The sequence below is a fragment of the Hylaeus volcanicus genome, chromosome 4 (assembly GCF_026283585.1).
Source record: "Hylaeus volcanicus isolate JK05 chromosome 4, UHH_iyHylVolc1.0_haploid, whole genome shotgun sequence".
Classification (NCBI taxonomy): domain Eukaryota; kingdom Metazoa; phylum Arthropoda; class Insecta; order Hymenoptera; family Colletidae; genus Hylaeus; species Hylaeus volcanicus.
Window position 1 is genome coordinate 19,865,975 of NC_071979.1, and position 12,565 is coordinate 19,878,539.

The 12,565-nt window shown below is 42.0% G+C and overlaps 1 protein-coding gene across 1 annotated transcript in view; it reads right to left on the bottom strand.

The window, feature by feature from the left end:
• Positions 1-12,565, bottom strand: part of LOC128874929 (alpha-2B adrenergic receptor-like) — a 140,252-nt gene that overhangs the window by 3,146 nt on the left and 124,541 nt on the right. Inside the window, exon 2 of the mRNA XM_054120111.1 lies at positions 964-1,344. Coding sequence (XP_053976086.1) covers positions 964-1,344 — 381 coding nt within the window. The remainder of the gene's footprint in view (positions 1-963; positions 1,345-12,565) is intronic.

A 12,565-nucleotide genomic window follows, 5' to 3' on the forward strand; every position in this document is an offset into this window, starting at 1 on the left:
GGTTATCGGGGTCGCTGATTCCAAATCTGAACTCAAAATTTAGATATACAAAATGGCGGATATAACATAACGACACGAAATGCGAAAAATGACCGAATTTAGAAGAAACTTGGTAATTAACCCTTGGTAATTAACCCCTTCACATCAACCCTCGTCAATGCAACTTTGCACACACCCAGAAGACATCTGAAGACTACTCCTCACAAGGTTTCACCGAAATCGGTTGAAAACTCTCATAATTATGAACATTTAAAAAAGCGTTCCGCTAATTTTGTCCAGTAGTTTATTATAAAAGTGTTGCTGGACTCAGTGTTTTCCCTTATTTCTCTTTAATTTCACTCGAAGGGATACGCGAATTGGATAAGACACGAATAGGTGAAACGGGAGCGCAAATCAAAGGCGCTTGTTACTCGGTTCGGCGTCGATAACGAAATAGACCGAGCGAGGAGCGAACGGTCGGGTCGGAAAGTGATCGATATCGATCATGGATTTTCGGGTCCCCACTCCTCTCTGCGCCTCGGGAGTCGAGCTTACTCGATCCACCCAACTTTCCGGACGGAGAGAGGAGCACTCTGCCGGCTCGACCGTTGCTCCTCGCTCGGTAATTTATTTAACCCTATAATGCGCGATAAGTTTTATATCATTGAAACAAAAACAATGCGTAATACTGGAATCTTAAATGATTTTGTGTTGGCTAGACTGTTTCACAGTTAACAAACTTTACGAATGACTAATGCATATACTACTGCCCATTTTCTATTTTGAAATTGTTAATAAGAAATAATACCAAATGTAACTACGTGATGCATTTATGAATCAGTGCTCACTGTTCAAATAGTATTTACATCTTGTCCGTTTGGGAAAGATACAATGTAAAAGGATTATTTCCGAAACGCATCCTCTCTATTAGCCCGATTTTCTTTATTATCCTGAAACACGATAGAAACTGGGTAGTTTTTGAACCTTGAGCGTGTCCTTCTCCTCCAGCGGTATGCTGTTACCCCCGCCAGGGTCTGGCTCGGAGGTGCTGACGTCGCTGGCGAAGTCGCAGGTGACGATGACTATCTGGACCGGTTGGTTTTCGATGGTGGCGACGTTCTCCATGACGGACCCCGGCGGTTTCTTCGTCTCTGTGGCAGGCGTGCTCTGAGTGAAGCTGGTTTGCCTGACGTCCGGTGACTCGGGCGGTGCCGCCGTTCGGCGTCGCGGCTGCTTCCTGATGCCGCGACGCGCGCGAGCCTTCGCCGCGAAGTATATACGTATGTACACGAACACCATGATGCACGACGGGATGTAGAAGCTTCCGAGGGCGGAATAAAGGACGTAGCCGATGTCCTCTGAAAGCTGGAACAGAAACGAATGAACATTGAATGGCCCCCTTTGTTGGAACGGTTCCTTTGTCTATGCGCGGAGAATCGAAATAATTTATCGTTTGATACTTTATCGCGACGCTCCGTTACACGCGAAACGGACGAGCAATTTATTATGACGGCCGTTTCCTTTTTCGATCGTTTGCTTCTCGTATGCCCCTCGATTAGGATGTTTTCCTTTTTTTTTTTAGATGGGGCGTGAGATTAGATCGCTGGATAAAGACTTTTTGAAGGTTCGAACAGATTCCTGGGGAAGTTTTGAATATCTAGGGTTGAGATTCATCGATGCCTTTCATTTAATTTGTTGAAAATTGAGGCGGGGTTTGTGAAATAATATTATGAAAAATCTTTCAGGTTACAAATTTGATCAAGTAATTTCTATATTATACTGCATAGAATATTCGTGAATTTAATAATTAGTAAAAGAATTAAATTTATTAGAGATGTACAAGACCTAGCCTGGACTCACGGATGGATGGCATGTTTTAATATTCAGAAATTAGTATTATGAATTCTACTCTGCGTTAAAAATGTTCATTCGCGGGCCATTTAGGGATTGGATCCCCACTTTGGGAAACACTGGTACAGATGGAAATGTCGATCAGTCGTAAAGTTTAATTTTCATTTTCTACAATGTCATCTTCGACGACCGGGAGGAAATTGAATGAATCCTGCTGGAAATTTCGTGGTATTTACCCCTCCCCTCCCACCTCCCCCGTTCACTTTTCTCGCATCCCCGGGATTATTCTCTATTCCGACTCCTATAGAATTTGTCGTGATTCCCCGGGAAAGATGAAAAGTCGGCACAGGGAATGATAGAAATTATGTATGGCGGGGATCAACGGAGCCTTCAGACGCAGAAATTATCGCGGACGTACCCCCGCGCGTTACAACTACGACGGAATCAGAAAAAAAGAGAGCGAGGGAAAAGGAAAAATTCATTCAAGTGGTCCCGTTGATACCCTCAAAGGGGATCTTCTATTTTCCAGGGGGTGGAAAAAGTTGGTCGTCTAATTCAACAAAATATAGGATCAAGGTTACGTGAAACGGGAGCGCGCTGTTCCATTTTTTTTACGACCCACGCGACCCGGGGAACACTGTGAAATCGGTTCAGGAGGTAACTATGAGTCATTCCGCCATTTTATCGCTGTATAAAAATTTCCTAACCATCTGGCCGTTGTAAAACCTTCTAATTTTCGGTATCAGTTGAATCTAAAATATCCACCCCATTTTAAAAAGATAAGTCCGTCTGATTTCCTTATGATTTCCTTAGTCACCGCCAAAAAAAAAAAAAAATAATAATATTTTTCACATCAGGAAAGCATTCAAAAGAAATAGTAAAAACCTCAAATACATTATTCTCGCCCTTCACTCGGAATAAATTGCTAAGTAAATGCTTGCTCATCGACGAGAATCAAATAGAACTACCCTCTCGACAGGACCCTAACGAACAGCTCGTCAGATTCTCACACCTGAATCGCTGTTTCACGCGGTCCTCCCCTGTCCATCCTAAAATCGAACGAGTAAATTCCCTCCACCTTCGTCTCGATTAACCATCGCAGCCGTCGCTCGCCGCACTTCGGGGCGATCGCAGTCTCTCGTGGAACGATTAGCACGTATAAAATTTAATCTCCCCGACGGTGGACGTTTAATCTGCCCCCTTTTCGCGGCCGCTGGCCGTTTTCCTCTTCATTCGTGCCGCGGGATTGGCTGGATGGTCTCGTAAACGTGGCATTCGCCGGACCGCTTTTTCTCGCCCATGGCTGGGCCAAGTAGATTGAAAAGGAGCGAAGGGTGTGAGGCCACGGGGATGGCAGGTGTACCCCGTTGCCGCGCAAACACGCGGAATAACGAGCAGTTCCGGACGGGAATTTATGAAAGCGCGAAAGCCAGCGCGTGCCTGGCCTTAGGGAACTTACTTCACTGCCACTTTTAACGAGCCCGGGGGCGCGGAAGACCGTCGCGATTTATGGAGACAAACCCGTGATTTTCTTTCCGATGTTTGGGATAATAGAGGGAAGAAATTCATGGAGCATTCATGGTGCTTCCACCTTGGCGAGAATGAATTTGGTTAGACGGTGGATGGAAGCTTCGTTGGAACGTTGAAACTGCAGGGGGTCTATAAGTGTCGTGGACTCGAGTGTGAACGATGACACTTGGAGGAAAAGGTGGGTGAAATTTGATTAATCAGGTCTTGAATCGCTAGAGAGCATGGGCTCGTTGAGGAAGTCGAGAGGGATTCATATTTATATTATGGTTCAACTGCTTTAGCGATTCATCGTTGAGGCGACAAGCCAAATTCCATAGACACGTAGGGATATATACGAATTTTTTAGGGGGAGAATTATTAGACCCAACATCCTCTGTGTTTACTACTCTGAGATGTCAAGAGAGTCGATGCAGTAAATATTGGCTACTCAAGGTCACCCCTCGATATTGCCGTGGTTTAACAATAAAAAAAAAAAAGAAAGGGAACGGTACTTGTTATATAACGTAATACTAAATTCCCTAAAACACATATTTAGACCTTTCCTTTTTCCTAAATTGACAATCTGTCACAAACTTCTGGCACACAATCAGGAACAATAGTCCACGCTCTGGAAATTGTTCGATTCACTCCTAATAACGCGAATGCGTTGAAATGTCAAGACGAGTGTTTCTTCTCGGCATTGTCCCGATTCGCTGTTTTCATCAGTCAGGGTTTTTCGCTGCGGAATTGTCCATCATGGCGAGCGAAGAGGGAAAGAAACAGTCATTCGGACGCTGACGTCAGGCGTCGGGCGTCAGGCGTCGGCCGTCCGCCGCGCGCCACCCAACCCTGCCCATCCTTTCTCGGGAAATTTCACGGTTCAGGGACGCCTGATGTTTTTTTTCTCTCTCCTGAATCTCGCGTTTACACTCGCGGTTTTCTTAACGAAGAATTCATTTCGTTTTTTTCCTCGAGGCGAAACGGGAGGGGCGTTTTGCGCGCAAAGTAATAAGCAATCTCGAGTAGAGCAAATGGAATCATGAATAACAACGTTCGTTAGAGTTCGCCATTGTGTCCAGATTCGTTCCAATAAAGGTTCAAATGAAATCAACCGTGGGATGCAATCTGTACGTTTGTAAAGTTCCCTTTTATTCGATTTATTCATTCCTGATCTGCGTCATGTCTGTAAGTTATATTTGGTGGGCATACTACTGAAAATGTTTACCATATCATTAGAATGTTTAGCATGTTATCACATATACACCAGTTAATATTAGCACTGCACAAATATTATTGGATAATTGTTGAGTAGCCATTGCTCTATGACTGTTCGACATAATAAACCTTTGTCATTACATCAACAAAGTTCAATTCACAGTCGAGTGCAGAATAATGTGACGGCAATGTTGACAGTAACACACAATAGGCAATCGTGCTTAATTGACCTCATCGCAAAGAGCCGAAACGTATAATGAATTTGTCAGAGCTTAGGTTTTCAAACACAATATAATTCATGCATTTTAGGTTTATATTATTCTTGCGAGCATGCACGTGTATTTAATACACGGATGGTTAATAAATACATTAAATAACAATAACAGCAATAACGATTGGACGAGTTCGAAGGAATCCACCGAATGACGTCACACAGCGGTAACAGTTCAACGGCGGTTGCGCAAACTTGGCCAGTTTCGAACGAACGACGCCATCGCGTTCCCGAACTCGTTTCATCGAGAAAACTGCGGCCGTTTGCCAGCGATTTCAATTATGAATCGCTGATAAACGACGTCGGGTCGCGCCATTGGCTGCACGAGAGATACGTCGCGGTTCGAACGTCGCGTCTTCCGACCGTATCTTTTATGACTGATCTCGAATAGAGCTTATCGTGCTTCGCGCGACCGTACTTTGTCTTCCTGACTCGGAATGAATGCGATATTACTCGAACGCGATTTTTTGCAATCAAAATTTTACTAGCAATTCGACCACTGAAATTACGACCACGTTCATCGTTCAATGTCCATTGTTTATTCTGCATTCACTGTTGTGTATTATGCAACACGAAATGGTCAATGTTCAAGGGATAATGATCAATTTATAATGGACAATGGTCACTTTATATGGGATAGTGGTCAATTTATAATGGGCAATGACCACTTCATGGGAGATAGTGGTCCATTTATAATGAGCAATGGCCACTTTATGAGGGATAGTGGTCAATTTATAATGGATCATAGTCACCTTATGATTTATAGTGGTCAATTTATAATGAACAGTGGTACATTTATGATTGATAGTGATCAATTTATAATAGACAATGGTCAATTTATAATGGCCAGTGGCCAATTTATAATCGACAGTGGACAGTGATCAATTTACAACGAACAATGTCCTCGTACAATGATCACTGGAGAATGAGCGCTGGTCACCAGACTGAAATGGACGCCACTGTCGAAAATCCCCAGGTTGAGTTTTTAAAACGAACCTGATCGTCCTTTTTTGGTAACAACACTTTCGAGTGACAATCTCAACGTGGGTCCACGGTGGGATTCACGGAAGCTGCTTCAATTAAGTTCACCGGAGCCGAAAAAAGGCAGACGCAAGTTGGCCCGGCGTGGCCATGTACCGAATATGCTCCCGGCCACGTTTTTCCCCGACCCAATTAAATTTCTTTCCGCGGTCCTCCCCCGTCGCTTTGCTTCTTTTCATCTAGATTCGGGAAATCGTGCCCTTTAAGCGCGACGTCAGCGTAAAGCCGAGAAAACGATTATATTTCCCGCAGCCCGCAGAATAATTGCGTTCCTCCCGCGGGCTCTGCCCATCACCCCTCGGTCGCTCCCGACGAACAACAAGAAAATTTCACCCTGAAACAGCTTTAATTAAAAACAGTCGGGTTTGTGAATGTTCGTGCCGATCGCGATTAAACAGTTTATATCTTTCAGCGCTCTGATATTCGCAGAATAAATATCACGGGTGGTTGCACTCTATTTTTTTCATTTCGGTTTATTTTCGTGTGAGGGGAAATTGTATGCATCGTTTGAAATTTAATTGGAAGGAATTGTTGTCATATAATTGCTTCAAATATTGTTGTAGGTTGTGATAAATGTTTGACTCTGAACGTTCTTTAAATTGATAGGTATGTGGGATTTTAAAACGAAGCAATATATTAGATACTGATTTTTAATGAAAGCATCATCTACACTTTCAAAAGAAAATAATTCGTGAAAGGGATGTAGGGTCCTGCGTTACGGCAGCCAATGTTACGAATCGCCCCAGTATATTTAACCCAAAGTAGCTACTCGATTCTAATAATTTCACCGACTGGGGAGCCAAGGTGGGGGCAGAACTGGGAGGCGGGGAAATATAGAATGAAAAGTGGGTGAGAAAGGGATCGGCAGCCAGTATTATTCCCACCAGAGAGCGAGATCCGTGTTATTGGTTACCGAAATCCATCCTGGATTCTTTCCAATAAGAGTCTGTCACCCTTTCAGGGAATAAGTATACACCTGACCCTCATTCCCTCGGGAGTTCCTCGGAGTCGTTGAACGATTCGTGGCTTTCGAGAGAAAATCAAGGATTAGAAATTCATCATGACCGGTTTTCCATTCCCGATTTCAGGAATCTGTTCCTTTGACGTCTCGCGATTGATGCTTTCTTTGTCCACGATCCCCCCCCACTCCTCTCAAAGCCATTGTGTCAGACGACGCGGTTCTCCTTTCGAAATTCATTTCTTTCGGGGCTGGCTGCCGAAGAGCAGACGTCGAGAGTTACTTCAGCAACTGGGCCAGGCTATTAATTTTATATATATATAATAAAATTTATACATATATAGATTTTATAAAACAGCTTGTATAATTTATATACACATTTACATATCTATCTAATTCTTTATATTCATTATGTACATACTGTTAAATAATAATGCTGTTCAATATATCTATTAAATATAAAAACTTTACATGTATGTTCATTTTATAGAACAGCCTGAATAATTTATGTATATATATTTATCTATTTACGTAATTCTTGTTTCACGATAATATTTCAGCATTTTTCTCTAAGTGTAAAAATTAAATTATTCGACGGAGCCTGTTTATATATGTACAGGGTGGTTCGCGTCACCGAGATCCTGCATTTACGTTGCTGCTAATATTTATTATTCCTAGGCCGACACTGTTCCTGGGTCTCTTAGATGGAGAGATTCCGGGAGCGTTTTAATGCGAAAAGTCCTTCGCTCTAATTACGTTAATATTTGGTCGCTGCACGCGGAACGAGAACGACGGAACGGAATTGGATGAAACAATATTTAACGAGACAATGTTAACGATAATGTACTATTTTGAGCGTCGCCAGCCAACGATGTTAACGCAGCTCTTGGGCCGGTGTTTGCTGTATAAACTGCGGGATTCGGATCGCCTCTCTAACGTTACTTTGCAACTCCAATTATTTTCTGAAAGATAATTACGGAACGGGACATTACTAAATATCGTTGATATAAAATATAAATCGATAGGTGAAAAGCTTTTTTGCCCACTTTGTGAACATTTTAAATAATCAGGTACCAGTGATGTAATTTTCTATCGTGGTTAAGTAACAAAAAATTGATCGTGGAATTCCATTCGACTTGTTTTTCATTTTCAAGAGTACATTTATTATAAAATATTTTAAATTTATCGTATAAAAATGCATGTACGGATCTGCAAGTTTAGTATGTCATCCTTCGTCAATTTTATATCATAAATATTTAAAATTCTCAAAAAAATTATTTCGCGAAGCTACGTTAAACAATCTACGTCTATCTTAATTTTCACTTCGATCGTGCTGTTTCTTCCAATTCCAACGAGGCCAGAAATGCCACGATCCTCAGGCCAGACTGCCCTCTTAATTGAAACCCACGTGGCTCGTTATCGATGCTCGACGTCGCGACGCTCTCCGTCCGGGACACTTACGCTCCTTTTTTTCCGATGGGATGGAAATGGTACCCCCTCTTTTATCAAAACGAAAAATAAAAAAACATAGGTGAAAGAAACACGCGCTGCGAAGTACAATCAATGAGTCTGTCAAGCGCAGATGAAAAGTGTTTGATATCGAAGTCGCCGTGGGAATGAAAAAGATGGTTCGAGGCGGAAAAGGCAGACTGCGGGACGCTTCGAAACAAATCCGTGCGCGGCATAGTGTGACCTGGATTTCTATTTTTCCACCCCTTTCGCCCCTCTTCTATTCCCGTTTCGACGCTTCGCGCGTGGAGATGTTGCTTTTTCGACGCGCACACCTTGAATTCTTTCTTCCGTTTTCTCGCCTATCGAGCAACCGTTGGCGCGTTACATATCAGAATCTCGGTTATTGCAAGAAATTGAGAATAGGAAATGGTCATTAATCGAGGTTCTTGAAATAGTCACGGTTTGACTATTTTATCTTCAATTTTATTTACTATAGAATAGAGCAGACATCAACAGATCTTTTTACCAATTTTCTTGCGACCATTGATGTCCTGGAATTTATTAAATTCAACGTTCGCTTTGGAAGGCAATTTCGAGCAAATTCATCCTGCAGTTCTTTGCATTCCCTTGACCATCTTTTGTGCCTCAGGTAGTTAATTTCATTAACGGTAATTAAATCTCTGGAAATTCAATGCACGCGTGTCCGTTCCGTTATATTTACGTTTCTGTAGGTAAATGGACTTACCCCCGTAATTGGTTTGTATAAATTTCTGGCGAACGGATGTCTTTCGAATTTTCCCAGGTGTAATATTAACTTCGTAATTGAAGTCATCTTTGAAGGGAGCTTGGTAGATTATGAAGGGCTTACAAAATAAAAGGGTTTTATCGAAAATATTAAAAAGTGTTAAGTCGAGAGTGATATTAAATAATTTTATATGATATATATTTTAACGAATACGATTTGTTAAACAGGAAGAAAAATTATTTCGGCTCGGACCATTGGAAATGTTAATAAAAAAAAACGAAAAATTCTCGAAGGAAAAACAAAAGATATAATTCGTATCAGTTTTCTATTTATTTAGTAAATTCGTTCCTTGGACGAAGGATTCCATTAATGATATACAAAACCGCCGAACACGGTTTCATTCTCGTTTCCAGCTCCTGCGAATTGAAGCGCTGGGGAGTTGCCTCGTTAATTGGCACGCGCAAACTGTTCCCTTCCTTTCGCGTCCCCGTCCGTGGAAACTATAAAATAATCGCGGTACTCTTTTTACTCTCGTTCTACTCGAGTAATATTATTCCGCGGGAACAGTAGCGTCGTCGCTTGTTCTCGAGCAAAGTGGACGCGCGGGGTGGACTGCGTTACACAGCCGGTATTAAATTTCTGGCGAGCCACCCTATCGTGTGTCCGCGAAGCATTACGGTCCTTGTCGTCGGGCAAAATCGCGACACTTTATGCGAAAACGACCGCCCACTCGCTGCGAAGACAACCCCTTCCCTGTAAAGCATTTATTCTCGTTGACTCGTGGGTTAAGGTTCACCAATTTTGGGTATTTTATTTGACTGCTTTTATTTATTCGTTCGAATAATTTAGTGTTTCCATTTATTCATTTGAATATGCGAGTATTTATATTTATTCATACGGAAATTTGGGTCTTTTAATATATTTATTTGAATAATTGAATATTTATATTTATTCAATTTGAATACTACAAATGTTCGGGTATATAAACTTACTCATCCGAACATCCAAATACCCCCATTCTGTTATTTGGGTATTCGAATTTGTTCACTCGAATAGACGAATAAAATCGAGTAAAAGGGAAACGCGTAAACAAGCAAAACTTCGTAAAAGCGAACTTTTCAAAATCATCGATTCCCAATGTTGCCCTTCTCAATTGCTAAATTCCAGGAAATAAGAGGTTCGTATTGTCGACGTTAACATTGCGATGATAAAAATGCGAAATGCATTAGTAAACGCATTAAATCTCTGGGCAGATATTTCGAATTCAGCGTAACGGATGCCAATCAGCCGTGCGCATGAATTTTTGAAAACCGCGTGTACGGCGGCTGAGCTCAAAAATCTCCCTTCGAATGCATAATTACTCAGAGTATCGAGGCTCTTCGTCGCTGCGGCAGTAATCGTGAAATATGAACGAATCGAGGGACGGTTATTGGATTCGATACGTTCTCGAGCGGGAACCGGCCGGAAAATGTACGTGCATGCGCACTGCGCAAACGACACCGAGAATTTTAATGCGTAGTCGTTACACACTGCGAGCTGTTTAACGTTTCCGATTTATCGTTCGTCTCGTTTCATTAATGTTACAGTGGTACACAGTAGTATTACCAAAAGTAAAAAATAGGGACATTAATGGACAAGTTCCATGGTGATGTGTTTAAAACGTAACAAAGTTTGTCGCTTAGAATAGGCCAAACTTTAAATTGAAAGATCGAAAAGTTTATTTTTATCTACTTAAATTTCTGTCAAACACTGTAATGGTATTAATGATTCATGTCCTAGTCTAATCCTAAAGCAAATAACAAATTCTGCCCTCTAGAGAGCAACCTGTCCAATCACCTCTTGATGATTAAATTCCATTGGTTGATCTTATCAACAAATTTCCCTCTTTGTATCTAATTAAATAACAACAAGCAATTATCAGACACAACCCAGTCGATGCCATTTCCCGCGACTCGAGCGTGAAAAATGGGTTTCTTTTTCGTCGATGAAAGAGTAAGGGGTACAGCCCTCGGTGGATGGGGAGAGTCGATATTCATTTAACGAGCTATATAATTGGCTTAACCGGCAGCGCGGCTAACGCAGTAAGCAAACCCCGATGTTTTATGAAAACGCGGGCGCGTAGCCGTGCACGATGAGCATCGGTTCGTTACTGGGCATTGTTTGCACCACTGAAATGTTTCATGAAGCGAATCGAGCACCGTGGAACACGTGTATCGCTTGTAAACGCGCGAACGCCGTCCGTTTCGCGGACACAAGAGCCGATACGCGCCGTTCCCTTTGCGGAATGTTTGCAAATTGCACGGGGAAACTTCCCAATGGTGGTGCCCAGACTTGCACCGTACGCGATCGGAATTAAATAATCGAAACGATTAGCCGTAAAGGCGTGGTTTATGTTTGAGAACACTGCAAGAATTTTATTTTTGGTCGTTGCTATAATCTAAACGGTAAGTGGGCTGCTATATTCTCACCTGGCTTCGTGTCTGACCTACGATGTACCTCTTCTACTGAAACTATTGAACAGTAGAGATGGAACTATCAGAATGCTTTAATATTTGCTCAGTATAATATTTTTGAGTCTTCAAAACTCGAATAAATTTTAAATCAACATAAAGTAGTATTGGCCCACACTGGTCAGACAACCTCAACTTTGTTTCGTTTCCAACAATTTTAGGGGACTAAATTTTACGATAAGAAATGTGAAAAGCAGAAATACAGAATGCAATTCGTTAGCTAATATTTGCGTACACCTTCACCATGTCAACTAGAAAATGCTGACCCGCGTATAACGCGCTCGGGAACAAGCAAAAGTTGCCCATTTAGTTTTCAAGTGGATGTTTCGTTTATGCAAATTCATGTCACGCAAGCACTTCGCGGTCGGACTATGCGGAGTAATGGGAAGCTTGAAAGCTTCGTTGACCCAACTGAGGTTCTCGTACGACGGAAACGACACCGGAAACGTCAGGACGATCGTCGCTACGTGCCGTGGCATGCTTTCCACCTTTACATCTCTTCCCCCTCGTGCCAGTTACCCCAGCAGGTGCTTTGAGAGATGTTCCGTGTTCTGTGCGACGAAAAAATCGGTTTTTGCCTAGCTGCAGCTTCTTATTGTTCATAATCTCAAGGAGCGTCTTCGCTGTACTCTCTACTGAATTTTAAAAATGTCTTTCTGAAGCATCTATCGAATAAATATTAAATTTACATGGCCTAACGTACTTGGAGGATGTGCGTAGAATAAATTTGCCAATTTTTAGGAAAATGTAATTTCACGAGGAAGGTGTAGTTAGTCGAAGCGTGGTCTAACATATGTTTCAGTCTAATACAATCTCAATGAGTTACCTCTGAGTTTCAATCAAAAAAGAAAAAACGAAAAAGAAATGCTTCTCACTTCAGGTATACGAGAACTCCTTCGAGTACTCGTCGAATCGTCCCAGTTGTTCAATTCGAACTTCGGCAATCGGCATAAAGGACACGACGAGCGGAATTCAGCTTTTTTTCAGACGTCGAAGCTTTTATTTAGGACTGTTCGGCCACCCAGTTTTCATCC